The sequence below is a fragment of the Hyperoodon ampullatus genome (genome assembly GCF_949752795.1).
Source record: "Hyperoodon ampullatus genome assembly, chromosome: 15".
Lineage (NCBI taxonomy): Eukaryota > Metazoa > Chordata > Mammalia > Artiodactyla > Ziphiidae > Hyperoodon > Hyperoodon ampullatus.
In genome coordinates this window covers 16,987,922-17,008,075 of record NC_136928.1, presented here as the reverse complement: position 1 = coordinate 17,008,075, position 20,154 = coordinate 16,987,922, and the positions used below count along the sequence as shown (strand labels likewise).

The following is a 20,154-nucleotide window of genomic DNA, read 5'->3' as shown; positions in this document are numbered from 1 at the left end:
AAAAGAAAATAAACTTTATCCAAAGAACACATTATTTACATTTAATATGCTCATTTATCTAGGAAAACCAAAAGAACCCACAGATAAACTAGCAGGAACTAATAAGACGGTTCAACAAGGCACACACATACAAGATCAATAAATTTTAAAAATCAATCAGGCTCCTCAACACTGGCAATAACAAATTAGAAACTGTAAAAGAAAATAAGAAAAAAAGAAGATCTAAAAATAGTCACAAGAGCCATATAAATTATTTAGAGCTAAGCATACGTAGAAGGAAATATAACTAACAAACTGAGTACGAACAGTTAAACTCCGCCCAACCCAAGGTTAGGAAAAGACTGTTGCTACTTTATGAGAACAGACCCTCTTCTTAAGTAGCAGATCAGTAAGTGAGAGTGAATCAAAGAAACACAGCATTTGAAAAGTCAGCCAGTCCAAGCCTCTTGATCGCACATACAGAAGCTGAAGCCCAGATAGGTTGAGTTACTTGGTAAAGGGCCCAATGACCTGACTCAAGGACTAGCATTTTTCACTCATTCATAAGACACAATCAAATGCAGTAGCTTGGAAAGAGATGGGAAAAAAATGAAGAAATCAATTATATAGTTCCTCATCTTTAAGTACAGAAATAGCCGTGACCAAATTACACGTATTGAGGGAAAATTGAAGTGCAGAGTTTAAAATGTCAATAATCCACAGGGAAACTGGAGACCATTTAAAATATTCATATTAAATCTCTCTAGAAAAGACATTAAAAGATCTCCAATCAAAATGTGAATTTTATAATAGACATGGTATGATACAATTTATAATAGATATGGTATGAACCTTTCCCTTTCACGGGAAAGGTTCAGCTGGGAAAAAGGAATTGTTCTTGAAAATGGGGCCTGTGCTATTGCAGACACTGTGCTCAACCTAGGTCCACTGAATGCTCTGATGTCATCACTGAGGTCACAGAATTCCGCTGTGCGCCTGGCAACCTTGCAAACATAACAGCCCTGGTGAGCACTAGGCAGTACTGCTGGTTCACTAAGTGGTACAAGTTTTTCAGCCATTTAGGAGACTTGACTATTTTTATTTGTATTGAATCATTGCAACGGATTGCCCAAGAGCCAAGAAGGGCCAAACTGTAGGGAAGAGGAGGAGTTGGACATCTCTTGAGGCATCTTCTAAGGGAGACTTCTAGTTGGGACGATGGAACGGCGACAAAAGAGGAAACATCTGGAAAATGAAGAGTCCCAGGAAACTGCCGAGAACGGAGGAGGTATGTGGGGGGCAACTTGTCTGGGGCACATGGGTTTCTGCCAAACTGAACCTTCTCTAGGAAGCGGGGGACTGAGAACGTGTCACCTGTGAAGCAGGGAGCGAGAGACCTTGTCTCACTGATGCTGCCGTATCCATCCGGAGGGTCCCTGTGGTGTGAGACGGCACAGAACGGCCAGATGCCCCCTGCGAGATGGGAGGTCAGCTCCGCTGGTCTGAGGACTCTCTCCTGGGGCAGCCGGGCCTGGAGCTTTGTCGGACTCACAGCAGGCTGCATCCTGCTTGCACAGACCTAGAGGTGCAGCTTTTCTCAGTCCCCGATTTCTCTCTTATTCTCTTGGATCTTTCCCTGGGGTCATGAGCTGGGGGATGTGAAGGATGCAAGGATGCTGAGAGAGACCCATGAGTTGCTTGGCCTCTTTTACCAAAGTGGAAGGAGAAGCCCCATGAGTTGAAGGCCCTGTTGAAAAATATCTTGACAAGTGGAATGCACTTCGAAAGAAGATAGTTTGTCTAGGGATGGTGTCATATTGAAAGCAAGGAGGTTTTATTCCTTCAACAGGAAGAATTTCCCAAAGGAGATCAAGGGAAGGGAAGGGTTTTCCAGAGACTGAGACCGCTTGGGCGGGGGTGACAAATGGCCTCAGGGTCCTGCGGGGAGCTCTGAGAGCCACGGGCCACGTGGTGCCTGCGTGCATTAAATGTAGGCGAGTAGCTTGCCCTGGGAGAGGGGTGGTCACCCCAGAGCTCCAGCTAGAGGCCTCTGCCCCAGATTAGAGCCCAGAAGCTCCTACCAGGCCCAGGGCCCTGGAGACTGTAGGATGGGCCCTGGGAATGGAGCTCTAGACAGCAGGCAGATTTTCAGGCAGTGGCTGGGACAGGCTGGGGAAGGCAATGACTGCCCCTGACCATTCAGAATATTTTGCTCTATGTTCCTCTGTGTGTGTGTGTGTGTGTGTGTGAGTGTGTGTGTGTGTGTGTGTGTGTGTGTGTGGTAGTGCAGAGAAGAGCGGGAGGAATGGGGGTAGAGTGCTTACCAGATATAAAGTCTGCGTGGTAAAGTTCTTGTCACCCTGCCTGGACCTAGATGACACTCGGTGTATGTAAGAGTGTATACAGAATTCTTGTTAGGGGTGTTTTATGAGACAGTAACTCATACACCCATGTACACTCTGATACAGCAAAAATATCACACACCCCACATATAACTTCCTTATTAAACCACACACAGCACATGGAGGTATATACATGCATCCCTTCTGTACTACGTTCTCATACAACCCACCTGTATCACAATCCTCTCCTCCAACACCAAACGCTGGAGATGAGATATGTATATAGACACACACACTATATATATATATGACACACACACACTATATATATATGTATCTCAACTCTTGCACAAACACAGCTAACTTCAGCCATCTCTAAAAACCTCTATAAGAACCAGTCACGTGTCATACACACCACACTTATAACACATTCTTGAGTAATGCCAGACCCGCTTTGTACAAACCACAGTAAACCACATTCTCACTAACCCATGTCAGGGTTGCCAGATAAAATATGGGCTATCCAGTTCAATTTGAATTCCAGATAAACAACAAGTAATTTTTCAGTATCAGTATGTCCCAAATATTGTATGGGCCATACTTACACTAAAAATAAGTAAAACCAAATACTGCATGGGAATACTTACACTAAAAAATTATTCTGGGTTTATCTGAAACTGAAATTTAACTGGGTGCCCTGTATTTTTCTTTGCTTAGTCTGGCAACCCTTATATACTTACCACCAGCTCCGGTATTATATATTTATTGTATTTTTGTTTAGTCTGTGTCTTCCCCTACTAGAATGTGCAGCATTACCAGAGACTAGAACAATGGAAGAGTGCCAGATACACAGGAGTAGCTGCTTAATGAATCTTGGTGAATGAATGAATGGATGAACACACACCATAAATACAAGCCACACCATGTAATGAGGAAAAGTTACATGTCCCAGAATTCCTGACTTGTGAACAGAAACCATGCACACAAAGGCCACAGACACAGATAAGACACATCTGCACCGTATTCCCCATGCCAACCCTACACTTACCACAGACTTAACTGATACACATCACTCACTCTTCCCACATACTCACAGTCACCACCGAGGCCTACATTACCAACAAGACAGTGACAGAGTAAGTACTGATTTGAATTAAATACTGCAGTATCCACTGGGAACCACACTCTCAACTGTGTGTATTCACTGCACCTGACACGTGCCAGACACTCGGTAAATACCTCTGGACAGAGGACTGATGAACCCACCCTGAGCCTTTCATTCCTCCCTCAGGAATCTCGAAGTCACAAGAGGATCCCCCTCACCTTGGATCCACTGTGCTCGCCCAAGGCTGCAGCCCAGGGGCAGGGGAGGTCTCCTCTGCCTCTACATACTTCTCCTGGGCTTCTTCTCGGCGCAAGCTCATCTACGCTGGTAAGGGCGCGGGGCTCCTCAGGTGAGGGGGTGCTTGGCTGTGAGGCAGGAGGCACACAGATCCCAGGGAGGCTGAGAGGAAACCCAGGGTCATCAGACGTGATGAGGGCTCTGTGGAGGAGCCTGGGCACGATGGCTGAGCTGTTCCGAGGGCGTGGATGCCAGCTGAGTCTGGGGGTGTGTGTGAATCCTGGTACTACCATGGTGGGGAAGTCAAGGAGCAGGGGCCGGAAAGGTCTGGGCTTGAGGTGGAGGGAAGAGGGACCAGATTAAGCATCTTCAGAGGAAAATGCAGGCTTTGTCTTTGCCTTGGCTTCCAGAGAAGGACAGAGTTCTGCATCATAGACCTCCAGCCTGAGAGCAGGACCATCCAGCTCAGGTGCACACAGCTCACACATACATCCGCCCTCCAGGCACAGCCCTTCTCAGTGCACACAGAAACCCCAAGCACCACAGCCACATTCCACAAGTAATGCACCACAGATATTCCCAAACTCACACTCCTCGTCGTACACGCATCCAGCCGCATCGCTCACATACCACAGCCCTCAACACCATACTCCGCACCCCTGTATACAGACACCGCTCCAGTTTCCCCCCCACGCACATGAAAAGCCCACAGATGACACCAGATACACCGCTCCGTCCTACGACCAACAGACACCAAGCTCACGACATAGCTACATCATGCAAATGTCCCTCTCTCGTCTACCACACCTACTCCCTCAGCTTCCGGCATGGCCCATGCATGTTATTATGTTTTTAATTTCCTTTTTCAGGAATCCGGAGATCATATCGATACACTGCCCAGCCTACAGCACCCCTAGACCAGGTTCAGGAAGAAGGAGAGACCGCTCCCCCATCACACTGTGTCTCCTCCTCACCCTCTTCACCCTGTAAGAACGATCTGCACCCAGACAAAGAGGAAAGGGGCATGAAAATATACTACATGCAGGTCCAAGTGAACAAGGGTGTAGCTGTCTCCTGGAAGACAAAGAAAGCCTTGGAGTTGCCTGAAAAGCAGCTGACAATAGAAGAAGTGACCCTTCCTGAGGATGCGTGCACAGTAGGCACTTACCCCTCTGATGTGTTCACCGAAAGCCTCCTGTCTGACAGTGAGCCCACTGGGGAGGAGAAAGAGGATGAGGAAAGGGCAGAGCCAGGCAGCCCATCAGGGTCACCTGCAGTCCAGGAGACACCCAGGGCCAAGACACCGGACTGGATGGTGACCATGGAGACCGGCTTCAGGTGCATGGCCTGCTGCCGGGTCTTCCCCACCTTGGAGATCCTCCAGCAGCACGTGAAGGGCGGCGTCCTGGAGGGCTTCAGCTGCCGTGTCTTTCATCTCAACATGGCCCAGTGGATGGGCAATGTGGAATTCGAGAGCACCCCTGAGGAGGAGGGCAGTGTGGAACCCGAGACCACCTCTGAGGACGAGGAGGACGAGGAGGATGAGGAGGACGAGGAGGACGAGGAGGACGAGGAAGAGAAGCTAGAAGGCCCCAGCCCAAAGAGACCCCGCAGGCAGGGTCTTTTCTCTCTTTTGATTTCCACACAGCACCTAAGTATCATGGGACAGAAGATCCTGGAGACGGTGTGGCCTTGGAAGAGGTAAGGCTTGAGGCTGGCAGTCTTCTGAGCCTATGTCACGAGGGCCCAGAGGAGTCTAAGGGAAGGGGCCGCACACATGTGCTGGTTGACCTAATGGCTCTGCAGTTGCATCAAATGGGACACACCCAGCACTAATAAAGGCATTGACCTCTGTTGACTTAAACAAGAAGGTGGAGCCTTTTCCTAGGAGTTTTCTCAGGGTCTGCACGATGGACCTCAACTCTTAGAGGACATACTGCCAGCAGCTCCTTCTCGGCAGAGAGAGCCAGGAGTGGTCTGAAGAGAGGACAGGGGCCCTTGCAGGACCAGAACTTTGAGGTCTGAGAGCCTTGGGCCTGAGCCGAGATCTCACCCTGACCACTGGACCTAGCCTTCTGTGACAAAGGGGAATATAAAAGAGAGTCACGTGGAAATGAGGTCCCCCGAGATATGGAAATGTTCCAGAACCTTCGTTGCGTGGTAGTTGATCTGGAGCCAAGCTCACTGTGGTGTGTGTGGCTCTGAGCATTAAGGCAACGCTGGAGGGTAACCCTGACCAGCAGAGCTTGGAGTGCTTCTTGTCTCTTCCTGTTCTACCTCATTTGTTTTATCCCTTCCAGGGAGAAGAAAGGACCCTCGGGATAGTAGCAGACAGAATGCCGTGGTCTGAAGGAGGATGAAGGGACCGGCACTCAGTCTAACATCATATGACAATAGAAACGTCTTATGCAATAAAGGGCATTTTCCAAACCTTTCCTGGAGCTTTTATTTAATTACATTTTTCTATCTATGCATCTATCTGTCATCTACATCTGTATCTTTCAAGGTTTGTGAACAAGCTTTCACATAAGCACTAGAGAGACGTCCGCCAGCATTTTCCAGAAGAGGCCTGCAAATTGCTGGGGACTCCTCACAAATAGGGAATGGCCACAACCCCTGCCACACAGACTATGCGCGTGGCCCTCCTGACGTACTCCCACTCTCTCTCTGAATTTCCCAACGTCTGAGATGAGGGTGCTGGCTGGAGGCAATGATCACGTGCAGGCTGAATCTTCTCCAGATTCTGATTCTCTTCCTGGGCATATCGTCCTCAAGCACAGTCTCCATGTCCCTGGCCACACTGATCTCTCTCCTTCAGTCCTTCCCTCCCTCCCTCTGTTGCCTCCCAGTGCAGAGAATACTTTTTTACATTTGAGACGACATTTATTTTTTGTTCACAGAATTCTCACCTGTTCTACTGTGGCCTCCGCTGTGAACATTCCAAAGCTGAGAATTTTCTTTTTTTCTCCCTCATTTCTGCTGAGTCTTTACCTTCCTAATGCAGTGAACTCACAGTGCCTAGCTGACTGGATGGGGAGAAAAATCCAGGGAGCAAAGAGAAATAATAAAAGAATATATCAGTTAATTTTTCATAGTGTTATCCAACTACATATTTTTAAAATTTTGGAATAATATTAGGAATCTTCTCTTTATAAAAAACTGAATTATTGGGCTTCCCTGGTGGAGCAGTGGTTAAGAATATGCCTGCGAATGCAGGGGACATGGGTTCGAGCCATGGTCTGGGAAGATCCCACGTGCCACGGAGTAACTAAGCCCGCGCGCCACAACTACTGAGCCTGCGCTCTAGAGCCCGTGTGCCACATCTACCGAGCCCACGTGCCACAACTACGGAAGCCTGCGTGCCTAGAGCCCGTGCTCCGCAACAAGAGAAGCCACTGCAATGAGAAGCCCGTGCACCACAGCCAAGAGTAGCCCCCACTCCCTGCAACTAGAGAACGCCCGCTAGCAGCAACAAAGACCCAATGCAGCCCAAAATAAATAAATTAATTTTAAAAAATTGAATTAGTTTCAAGGGTACAATGTATAAAAGTACAATAAAAGTCCCCCTTCATAACCCCCCAACCCCACTCTCAAGATGGAATAGATATGCTGTGATACAATCTATAGTCGTAGTACTACTACTCCTCCCACCACATCCGAAATCCTCTGAGCCAGGTGCAGCAGCTTCCTTTCACAATGCTAGGACCCGCCACAAGACACATGATAATCCTTTTGGACATTTCAAGGAGCGGCACCAAGGGAACAGTACCTGGGAAATGCCACTGACAGCTCAGAATATCCAGGGCATTTCTAGAGCCTCGGCACTGCTCTCGCTCTGGGTATGAAGGTCCAAAAAGCACATCGGAGAATGTTCATAGTTGTAAACAAGCTCCACCTTTGAAACACAATCTACATAGAACCACATATACAAGCCTGCACAATGGATGAAGCCAAGGTCTCCTCCATGATTTCCCTTCTGACCACCTTATTGTCTCCTCAACCATAAAAGGTCAACTTCAAACTCACGACCTTGCCTTGTCACCAGAAACATCCAAGCTTGGATCAGTCTTTCTAAGACCAGATACTTGCTCTCTGAACTATTCGAGACTTGTCACATACACAGAAGTAGAACAGGATTATTTCTATCTACCTGGGGACCTGGAGTCTTTCACATTGCTCCTGTTAAAACTCTCAGAACACCAAAACTTTACCTACAAAGGGTTCAAGCTATGACACTCCCAATTTTCACAAACCTCCTCAGCTCTTGTGAGTCACATGCAGCCAATTCCAGGAATTGGAAACATGGTTGTGAGGATGAAACTGACTTTGGGGCTCCCCTTGGATATGGTCTTCTAGACTTACCCAAAGGCCATTAAGAGGAAGGTTTACCCCACCTCAGGGAAACCCGAGGCAGTACTTGCAGTCAAGGGCTGGCCATGGCTTCTGAGCTACATCCAAAAAGAATTTCATACTGTACCTGGATCTGCTGAAGCCATTTCTGACTGTCCGAGAGCCAGCATGTACTGTTCCTGAACTGCCTCCATTGTGGATCATCAGTAGGGCTGTCACCTTTACTAAATAAAAATACAGGATACCCAGTTAAACTTGAACTTCACATGAATAGTAAGTCATCACTTTTAGTATAAGTAGATCCTATGTACTATTTGGGGCATACTTATCTTAAAAATGTACTCGTTGTTTTTCTGACATTCATATTTAACTGAACAGCCTATATTTTATCTGTCAACCCTACTCAGCAGAAATGATGAAGGCTTATAGAGATCCAAGAGATCCCTCAGAACATCCTCACCTTTTATTTCTATGTCCTGGACAGTGAGCCCGAGCTTCCCACTCCCATTAATTGGCTATAATGGAGTATAGTCTCCATTTCAGAGCTTTTGCTACTTGTCATTGTTATTATCTTCCTCTCACATCAGTGAGAGGCCCGCATATTGCAAAAGAAACAAACAAACAAAGAAAAAGGAATAAGCTTGAATAATTCCTCCAAATCTCAGTGGTTTAAAACAACAAAGGTTCATTTCCCGCTCCTTGTACATGCCCATCATGGGCTGCCTAGGAGTTCTGCTCTTCCTTTTCCTTATTCCTGCCCCCAGCTTGACAAAGCCACCTCTCTCAGTCATCTTTGTAGAGAGAAAGAATTCTGGAGCCTCACACTGGCAGTGTGAGTTCTGGCCCAAAAGTAACACACATCACTTCCACCCAAAATTGTTGACCACAATCTTATTTTTAGGGAAACCACTGCCCAAAACTGCCTGCCCTGACCAGGCCCGATAGTAACCACTTGCACGAGTTATCTTAAAACAGGAGGTCCTGGTAAGGAACGCGGAACTAACCAACTACCACCAACCGCAAGAATTAGGGAAAGGTCAAAAGGAGAGAGGAGACTCCTGTCCATATGTCCTACCAACCTCCCAGAATCCTTCTCGCTGGAACCTATCTTAGCTGAGCAATGTGTGCACCACCAGAAAGGATCCTGAGTCAGAATGACTGGCCGGAGACAACCCAGAAACTAACCCCATTACCATAAAACCTGAGACTGCGAGCCACATGGCAGAGCAGTTCTCCTGGGTTCCCTTCCCCTGCTGCTCTGCACCCGGACACCCCTTCCCAATAAAGTCTGTTGCTTTGTCAGCACGTGTGTCTCCTCAGAAAATTCTGACAAGAGCCCACTCTTGGGCCCTGGAAGAGGTCCCTCTTCCTGCAACATTATCATGTGTCTCTCCATTTTCTAAACTCCTTAGGCAAAAGTAATTGTGAACAATACTACTGAATAGTACAGAAACCATACAGAAAAATTCTAATCCCTCCCTGTCAAATAGGAGACTTGACAAAACCACCAAGCTATGCACTCACAAAACTGGGTCTAGAACTCACATCTCTTAGGTCATGATTCAGAACCTTTTCCCACTATGCTATATGTTAGGATTTTTACACCAAGACAATGTAGTTGGGTTAATAATGCCTTTCCTTCATTTTTTGTTTTTGGTTTTTTTTTCATAAATTGATTCAGGAGGGAGGCTTTGGAAGCCCCTAAAACACTTGCCTTAAACTGAAAAGCAACTGGAAAATAATCCCACTGCCTTTTGAAATGTTTGACCTAGTAAAGATTAGATGTCTGGGAGGCTTTTATGTTCTGAATATAAGGAATAAAAAGGAAACAATCTTCCTAAGACTTTAGGAAACAGGCGGAAAAACTCGACTCCCACTTTGCTATTTTGATTAGCTCATTGACACTTCAGTTCTTTGACTAATAGCAGTGGCAACAGCTGGAGTTTAGCCAAGATAAAAGTATATATAATAGGGTGGCGGCCCCTGCAGAACCACATACCACTGTAAATGCTTTAGCTCAATCCTATTTGCTCATAGGTCTGTGCAAAGTAACAAATGGTTCTGAAACATTTATTCCAAATAGCTTTCTTATTATTACTTTAAAGATAACTTGGCTGCCAAATACTTGCTCCCTGGTGAAAAAGAATGCATATATGGGAGGAGGATTTATGTATCAAGATATGCTGCTTATTTCCCTCCTGCTGATACAATGCACATCTAATGAATTAGAGATAATCTTCCTCTCTTCCCCAAATTGTAGATAAATGAGTATGTCGTTTCTCCCTCCCTTCAATTCATCCTGGTCATAGTTATTTTCTTGAAGAATATTATTCCCCTGCTTAAATCTTAAATGGCTTCCCAATGCGAGAAGAATAAAACCAAAAATAGTCAACCGAACGTTCAAAGCCCCGTAGGGCTGAAGACCCTGCCGAGTTTTCCAGACTAAGCCTAACACTCACCTTCCCGCCTCAACTAGGCCAGACTTCCCTCCCTCCATCAGAGGACAGGCGCTTGCTCAACTCATTTCTTTCAAGAGTATAATTTTTCAAAGTACAAATTGTTTTTAAGTTCAATTAAAATCCCACTTTCTACAGGAAGCCCTTCCAGATATCCCAGTGAGAATGGACCACACATTTTCCCAGCATGTTAGTTGTACCTCTGTGATAACTCTTTTCACATCCTTCAATCGGGCAGACTCTTAATGAATGTGTCTGATTTCCCCCACAACATAGAGTAGGAGCCCTTGGAAAGTAGAGGCCGTGATTCCTTATCTCTGCATTTTCCACATCTCCTTGCACTGAGTATGATCCCTAGCAGGACCCTGTGGGCTCCTGGGCACAAAGCCTGTATCGGTGTCCCCCATTTCGTGATAACAGGAAATAGGCTTCATTCAGCCTCCATGACCTTCCCTGAGTTCCAAGGAGCAGGTTCAAACAGTTGCTAATTAGAGAAGGGAGGGGATGCGAGACAAGGGAGGAATAGTCAAAAGAAACACTAGTGCAGCCTTGGGGCAGAGTCTTGGTTCCCCCTTAAGGGATACACGTAACAATATCTTTGAGCTGTTTTGCAGATACTGAAACCCCCACTAGGTGGGAGAAGTTAATGGTGTGCTACCCACAAACACACAGACCCCAGAACCACTTGGAACCCTAAGGTTGATGATGCTGACACCCACTTACCTCACCACCAACCAATCAGAGAAATGTCCATGAGCTGATCATGACTTCCTCTTTGAACGATTACTATAAAACTCCTCACTACCCTCTCCAGGTCAGGGACACAGAGTTTTGAGGGCAATCGCCTGCTCTAGCCCCCTTTGCCTGGCAAAGCAATAAAGCTATTCTTTTCTACTTCACCCACAACTCTGTCTTGAGATTTAATTCAGTGTCAGGGTACGGAGGCCGGATTCGGCTTCAAGTATGAGCTCCCCTACTTGCTCCTCTATCCCACAAAAAAAAACCCAAAAGCTTAAATAAATTACCAAAGTACTGGATCTTCTTCCTCCCTAGGCAAAACAATGTCCTGACCAGTGGCCTCTCTTCCTTTTCCCCATACCAGCACAGGAATGCCATCTCTGCATTTATGCTTGCCTGTCACCATGTTCATGTAACTGAACAAAAGTGACAGCCCTCGGGCTTCCCTGGTGGCGCAGTGGTTGGGAGTCCGCCTGCCGATGCAGGGGACACAGGTTCGTGCCCCGGTCCGGGAGCATCCCACATGCCGCGGAGCCGCTGGGCCCGTGAGCCATGGCCGCTGGGCCTGCACGTCCGGAGCCTGTGCTCCGCAACGGGAGAGGCCACAACAGTGAGAGGCCCGCGTACCGCAAAAAACAAAAAAAGTGACAGCCCTGTTCATCCCATGTCCTGTGTAATCCACCCAACTCCCTTCGTCTCCATCTAAAACTATTTTTTACACTGCCTAAAATTTAACCATAGAGAATCAGGACTTTGAATGTTTACCCTTCAAAGATTTTTATTAAAATACAAGTAACCTCATGAGAAGTGGTGCCTTAACTTAAACCATCATCAGCCACTGTTTTAGCAAGGACTAGGGGAAAACAGGCTGAGAATTGGGCCATTTTTTAATGGCATTGGAAATGTAGAGACAGGAAGAAGAAGAAGAAATGGTATCTGATCAGGAGGTAGATGTTGGGGAGGTGGTGAAAAAGTACCAAAAATAAATATTCAACTTCCTCATAAATTTGCAACAGACAAAATCTTCCTGAGCTGGTGCCCCTGTGTGAAGCAATGTATTAAGGACATAAGACATAGAGATCCACTGCAAATTAATCAGGTTAATAAACTGAGCTGAGACTCAGAGAGTTCAAATAACTAGGGTTGAGAAGAATATTCAAAGTTTATTTTTAAAGGAGCCCAGAGATTGAGGTAAAACCCACAGCTGTAAAGAACACCTTTGCATCAAGGACTTAGCTTCTATGTATGAATTGTAAGTAAGGGAAGCAGCCCTAGAAAGCAGAATCAGATGATTACTGGTGCCTAGGAAAACCTCTGGCCTAAAGAAGTCATCTGAAGTTAGCCCCATCTTCCTCTAAACCCATTTGGTAGGGTTTTGAAAATCTCCTCCATGAACATAATACACTTGACATGAATTCATGGAAGTAAATGAGGTTAACAGGATCTGACCAACACCTTAGTGTCTCTTCCAAAGGATGGGCAGTGTATCCATAATGAGGAAAGGGATATGAAATGCTCACAAATCCCATGATGAAAATGCCTCTTGGTCTATAAGTCATGTTTCCCTGCTGTTCATAGCTCTGAAAAGGATTAGAGAGAAACCTACTCCTGGGTGTGACAACTGGGGTCACTGAAGATTAGATGTTGCCATAAGCCCACAGAGTCTGCCCTGCAGAAAGCAGTAAAATGATCAAACCCCCACTCCTTCTGCTGGAATATTTACTGCTGACACAAGAGTTCAGCTGTAGACTATGAGCAAAAACCTTCTGTCAATCACTTGCAGTCCTTAATTGGATAAAAAGAGCTAGAGATCTTTCAAAACAGTTGAAGATTGCTACCTGACAGGGAGCTGGGAGTAGTGCAACTGGCACATGGGTAATTTTTAAGGCTACTTTTAAGTGTGAAGCCCTTTGACTGGTTCTCTGTCTCATGGGTGTCCCAAAATTTCCATCTCACTGAAATTTGGAAAAGAATTCAGCTTCTGTCTTTCCCCAGAGAGGGGAGGCAGCCACAAGCTTTACAAACCTAGCGTTTGTACATACAGCGAAGTTAGATTCGCTTACTATTGGAGCCTGACAATACTTGATACCTGATAAAAATCACTGTCAAATAACATTTATAAGAACCCAATTGCATGAGATGGGGTACGATGTTGAGGATCACAAGCAGTTACAGCAAAGGCCTCCAGGTGCCCAGAGTTTAGGGCAAGCAAATGAGTATATAGGAAAGGCAAAATTTAAAAATGGCAGACCAAATTTGAATGGACCAAGTAACTGCTTTGCCATTGTACATTCGTCCTATTCCCCGTCACCCATCCATCTATCCATCCCCCCAAAACATACCCCAACCCTAGTGACAAAGGTGGAGGCAAAGCCTGGAAGGACAGTCCACAGGTACTGAGATGCTCAGGGTTGGGAAGGACTTTGATGTTTGTGAAATCCAATCCACGGTACCTTTGAATTTCCTCTGCCATGGCTCCACCAAGTAATTACTTGGCACCTGTCCTAGGACCTTCAGGGACTGGGAATCCACCACTTTCTAAAACAACAACAAAAAAAACTCAACATATTTAGGCAGATAAAACAGATTTAGGCAGATAGAACAAAAAATTCTTCCTTGTAAGGACAAATCCACTTCCCCAGAGCCTGTGGCTTCTGGTTGCATCTTTTAGGGCCACAGAGAAAAAAAAATCAACATTCCTCTTCCACAAGACAATCCTTCTAATATTTGAAGACTGTTATCTCAGCCCTTCAAGTCTTTTCTTCAGCTGCACAGCCCTATTTCCCTAAACGTCCAGATTTCATTTCCACATTGTGATCCAAACTTTCTCCTGAATGTGTGTCCTAGTTGCTTTATATTTATCTTAGTCTACAGTCCCCAGAACTTAACACAGTATTCCAACTAAGGTCTGACCAAGGCAAAGCAGAGTGGGGTTCTTACCTCCCCCACCAGAGATACTTCTCTTAAGACTGGCTTTTTGGTAGCCACATCAAACTGCTAACTCCTACTGAGCTGATACAGCCACTTTAAAGTAGCCAAGTCAGACTTCAAAACCATTATTTCTCACCAAGTAATGGAGCTATCTGGGTTATCCAGACCTCTTCTATCCCTCACCCAAAGACCATCCATAAGCCTCACCCCACCAACATAAAAGCACAAGAAATGGGTAAAGTTTTCTGTTTTGTACATTCCTTGGAAAAAGCTGAAAATTATTTGATTCGCCCAAGACTCCTCAAAATACCCCAGGTCAGGGGCTTCCCCGGTGGCGCAGTGGTTGAGAGTACGCCTGCCGATGCAGGGGACACGGGTTCGTGCCCCGGTCCGGGAAGATCCCACATGCCGCGGAGCGGCTGGGCCCGTGAGCCATGGCCACTGAGCTTGCACGTCCGGAGCCTGTGCTCCGCAACGGGAGAGGCCACAGCAGTGAGAGGCCCGCATACCACAAAAAAAAAAAAAAAAAAAGAAAAAAAAATACCCCAGGTCAAAAATTGTCATCTCAAAACGTTATGCAACTCGGTGAGCTAATTTCGTGAATCTTTAAATCCCATGAAGGATACCTAATACGTTAGACCATTAAGTGGATCCTGCCTAATTAACAGTAATCCTAGGGGAAAGAGTGCAGGTCTGTCATTAGAGTCACCTGAGTCTGAATCTCAGCCATATTCATAAAGTGCTGTTGGCCCAGGACAACTTATTCTGAGTCTTGCTTTCCTCCCCTAGAAATGGGGCTAATACATCCATCTTGCCATGGCCTTGTATAAAGTACTGGACACAATGCCTGGCCTGTGGCGGATGGGCAGTAAATGCTATGTTTCCCCTCGCAGCACAGATTATTACAGCTTACACCCCATTTCCCTTAGTAGATTCCTAGCTCTTAGACAAAGGGCCCGGGACTTGCTTGTCTTCACATCCCCCAGACCCTCAACACCAGCGTTAAGTAGACACACATTCCTCTTGAATATAAATGTGAGCATCTGGCTTTAAATTCAGTTGTGTATCATATAGAAATAATTACATTTCTGCTCTGGCCTCTCAGTTTCAAAGGGGTATTTTTTAATTCCCAGGGAATAGCTAAGATTACCTATTATTAAAAAGAAAAAAGATAGACTCTACTCAAGTCTCGGGCAATCGTGTTCAAATGGTGCTCTAAGTCTCGGAGAACAGGTTGACATTGACATTTCTAATATTCTTAATGTTGACCCAATTTTAAGCTCTATTCCTCTCCTCAGGTAACCGCGTTTCAAGACACAGCCAGAAACAGGAGGGGCAAGACGAGGCTCTGACGGGGAAAGCCAACCTCTGATATATCCAATTTCTGACCTATGGCTCAGTCAGCTCAAGGAAAGTTTTGTGGGTCCCCAGTGTCTTCCCAGGGCGACAGACACTCCCACACGGCCTCAACCAGGCTGAGGTAATTGTTACTGTTATGGCTTTAACGATGTGAGTGGGAGAACATGAGAATTCTGAGATTTATTTACTGCAAAGCATCCCAAATATCTCATTAATCTGCTTTTCATTTGGCAAACTCTTCCTTCGTTAAAAGTGCCACGCTCTGCTCTGCGGTTTATGACAAAGCAAAAACGTCTCTGGGAGGCAAAGCAGCAAAATGGAAAGAATGGGGGCTCTGGAACAAATCAGACGTGAGTTTGATTTCCAAGTGTGCTACTTACTTGTTCTGTGACTGTGGGCAGTTTTCCTTAGCCTGTTAGAACCCCATCTTCCTCATCTGTCAAGAGAAGATGATTGTCCTGTCCTGGTTTATGAATATTGAGATCAGCCCTAGGCCCTAGGGCACTATGTTTGTTCCTCCTTTAAGGTTCAGTGGTCACCTGCAAAAGGAAGATCATTATATTACCAACTTCATACACTTCGTGATGAGGATTTAAATGGGTGAATGTATGTAAACTAATTAGAACAGAGTCTGGCACAGAGGAAGTTCTATACAAGTGTGTGTTATCATCATTAAGGATTAAATGACACACATAAAGGACGCTTTGAATGGTGACTTGCACCTGTTACATATGAGGTGCTCAATACATGTACGGGAAAACATCTCCCCTCCCAACTAGAGACTTTTCCTCGGGGTCTGAAGAAACTCCTTGGGTGGGAGGAGCTTTTCAAAATTATACACTCAGGGCTTCCCTGGTGGCGCAGTGGTTGAGAGTCCGCCTGCCGATGCAGGAGATGCGGGTTCATGCCCTGGTCCGGGAAGATCCCACATGCCGCAGAGGGGCTGGGCCCGTGGGCCGTGGCCGCTGAGCCTGCACGTGCGGAGACTGTGCTCCGCAACGGGAGAGGCCACAACAGTGAGAGGCCCGTGTACCGCAAAAAAAAAAAAAAAAAAAAAATATATATATATATACATATATATATATGTGTATATATATATATATACTTTCTTGCTCTACCATTTGAAAATAAGTTCCAGACACCATGACAGTTCATCCCTAAATATCACACATTTGCTAAGAATGAGTGTTCTCCTATATAATCAGAGTATCACTTTCATATATCCACATTCAAATTTCCCCAGTTGACCAAAATTGTTTTTTTTAATTGTTTTACTTTTTCAATCTAGGGTCAAATCAAGGTTCACACATTGCCTTTGATTATGTCTTTTAGTATCTTATCTTTTTTTTTTTTTTGCTCTACGCGGGCCTCTCACTGTTGTGGCCTCTCCTGTTGCGGAGCACAGGCTCCGGACGCGCAGGCTCAGCGGCCATGGCTCACGGGCCCAGCCGCTCCGCGGCATGTGGGATCTTCCCAGACCGGGGCACAAACCCGTGTCCCCTGCATGGGCAGGCGGACTCTCAACCACTGCGCCACCAGGGAAGCCCTGTCTTTTAGTATCTTACATCTTTTCCTGAAGAGCATTCTTTTTGTTTCTGTTTCTATTTTCACAACATTGAAAAATTCAGGACAGTTGTCCTATATTATGCCCCACATTCTATATGTAATTGTTCTTCACTACGAGAATCAGGTTAAATATTTTGGCATAAGTACTACATAGCATACAGGGGACACTGTATGCCTCCCATTGTGTCAGGTATCTATTCTAAAGGTTAATTTTCCTTGGCAATGGAAACACATAATCCATGGGATAATACCTCTCGCCACCTCCAACAACATTTTACTCAAAAGTTTTAGTATTCTTTGATGATCTTTGCTTGAATTGCATTCAGGTGCAAAATGGTGATTTTTAAAAAAAATTCTCTCCTTTTTCTACATTTACTATAATCTTCTGTAAAGAAGAGCTTTCCTACTTATTTCTTCTCTCTCCCTCTCTTTCCCCTCTTCTTTCTATCACTCTAGATTTATGTTCAATGTGATATAATCTCGTACCATCATTCTTCTTTTCAATGCTCAAATTGTCCCATTTTGACAAGTGGAAGCCCCTTCATCCTGGCTTCTGTTATTCTTTTGACATGATCCCATTAGTCTTGGAGCACTTCCCTGCTTTACAGTATGACAAGATATCCCAGACTTACCTTGTATTGTCCTTGCCCCAAACCTGGACTTAGTTCTCCAAGAAACCCTGGTTCCTTTCAGTACACGCCAATATCTCTGCGTTGTAACCACTCTGATGAAACAGAATGGATCTCCCACCCCAAATTTGGTTGGAATGTCAAGACTGATGACACACAGGAAGAGGGTATGAAAGGTTTATTACTTACTTAATGAGGCTTTCTGGGGAGAGCAGGGTAGCCTTCATAAGCTGGACTGAAAATGGTTTGTGAGAGCTGGAAGAAGACCTGCGGGGGCTTTTATGGTGGTTAGAGGGTGAGGCTGGTATGAGGGCCTCTGTGCACAGGCAGGGGCTTGTGTGGCTTGAACTTCCCATCAACACCAAAGGTGGAAGTACTCAGACTTTCTTTTTTTTTCTGTTTTTTTTTTTTTTTTTTGGTGGTATGCGGGCCTCTGACTGTTGTGGCCTCTCCCGTCGCGGAGCACAGGCTCCGGACGCGCAGGCTCAGCGGCCATGGCTCATGGGCCCAGCCGCTCCGCGGCATGTGGCATCTTCCCGGACCGGGGCATGAGCCCGCGTCCCCTGCATAGGCAGGCGGACTCTCAACCACTGGCGCCACCAGGGAAGCCCTCACTCAGACTTTCTTATCAGATTTCCCGGAAGTGGGGCACAAGGGGAGGAGGGAAGGATGAGGTTTAAGATGTCAGCAAACATCAAATAAATGGGGTCAGACAAAATTTAAAGTAAATAAAATCTAAAATATTTTTAAAATTTGTTTAATTTAAAAAACGTTAAAGATACAAAAATTTTTAAATTTTTAAAAGTTTTTTTTAATTTTAAAAAATAAAAATAAATTAATTAAAATGCTTTAAAAATGCGGTCAGACTATTACACTGGGCTACACTTATATTCTTTTACATAAGTCTATGAGATAGAGATCTGTTACATAGGTACCATGTGTGCCCAAATCACCTTCACAGGGTACATGTCAAGTACCTGGAATAAGAACACAAGGCACTTGCAGCTCTTGAAGTGGGAAACAACCTCTATTAATACACAGTAGCAGCAGCAAAATCATTATTCCTTTGCAAGTTACCTGACATTTTCCAATTGTTTCTAAATCAGTTATGGACCGGGCTATCAATTTTCTGTTTAGAAAATCAACTTTAGAAAGGATATGTGATTTCATGATGTCAGAGGGCTCCCCAGAGGGTCAAAAGCATTTAAACTTCTCTCTCAGTCAAGACATCAAGATAATTCTAAGAGCCTCTATATTTCATATAAATGTCAGATTAGAGCAGCTCATCACTAAATTCAATTAATAGAAATAACCATTACATTTAAACACTCAAAAAATAAACCTACAGATCTTTGTCAAAACATATAATGATAATAACAATAATATTAGCAGCTAACATGAATTGAATGTCTTTATGTTCCAAACACATTACAGTCATCCTCGTAACAGTTCTTTGGATTTACTATTAATATTATCTCAAGTTTGCAATGAGGAAATTGAAGCCCAAAGAGGTGAAGTAATGTGACCAACATCCCACAGCAGGTAAGTGAAGAAGTGAGAATTCAAACACAAAGCAGAAAAATAACATTGAAAATTCAACATTTCGGGACTTCCCTGGTGGTCCAGCGGTTGAGATTCTATGCTCCCAGTGCGGGGGCCCCAGGTTCAATCCCTGGTCAGGGAACTAGATCCCGCATGCCGCAATTAAAACATCCCACACGCTGCAACAAAGACCCTGCAGGTCACAACTAAGACCTGGCACAGCCAAATAAATAGACAGATAGATAGATAGATAGATATTTTTTTAAAAAAGAAAATTCAACATTTCATAACTGTATTTTAGCTCTGAAAGTAGAACACAGATTGATTTCCACTCAAGACAGAAAGTGCCAGACTGGCTCAGATTTTAACCTAGTCAGCATAAACTTTTATTCTCTGCTCTTCTATTTTTACCTTAGAATATTAGGGTCCAGCATCCAAGACAGCCACTAGCCAAATGACCAGGGATGGGGCAGATGAACTGTTTGGACTTTTCCAATCCAAAGGATCACATCAGCAATCAGTTTGGAATTCAGTGAAGTATGCCCTGTTGCGGTCTTGAGGTGATTTTTTTCGGCTGAAATCCAGATTTCTTTGTGTTGTAACCACTCTGAAGAAACAGAATAAACCCCCCACCCAAAATCTGGTTGGAAAGTCAAGACTGATGACACACAACAAGAAGGTATGAAAGGTTTATTACTTACATGAAATGAGAGAGGTGTTGAGTTCAAAAGTACCTACAGACTAATGGGTTAAAAAAATTGTTCAACCACTGCTTGACCTTCAGCTTTGGAGATCTCAATATCACATGTGTAGTGTAATAGTCTACATGACATAGCTTTCAGAGCACTTGTACACACATCTCATTGAATCACCTCAATAACTGAGTGTGAATGACAGAAAATTTACCTATGCAAACGTGA

At 45.0% G+C, this 20,154-nt stretch overlaps 1 protein-coding gene and 1 long non-coding RNA gene across 2 annotated transcripts in view; one reads left to right on the top strand and one right to left on the bottom strand.

The window, feature by feature from the left end:
• LOC307063997 overlaps window positions 1-20,154 on the bottom strand; it is a 61,762-nt gene that overhangs the window by 17,733 nt on the left and 23,875 nt on the right. Inside the window, exon 3 of the long non-coding RNA XR_013811267.1 lies at window positions 6,573-6,689. This is a non-coding gene — a long non-coding RNA (uncharacterized lncRNA). The remainder of the gene's footprint in view (window positions 1-6,572; window positions 6,690-20,154) is intronic.
• LOC307064753 (protein FAM170A-like) lies at window positions 1,198-6,023 on the top strand (the record flags this gene model as incomplete). Its single annotated transcript, XM_079721457.1, has 5 exons — window positions 1,198-1,267; window positions 3,613-3,753; window positions 4,533-5,159; window positions 5,312-5,364; window positions 5,964-6,023. The coding sequence occupies 5 exons, from the start codon at window positions 1,198-1,200 to the stop codon at window positions 6,021-6,023; spliced, it is 951 nt and encodes a 316-aa protein (XP_079577583.1).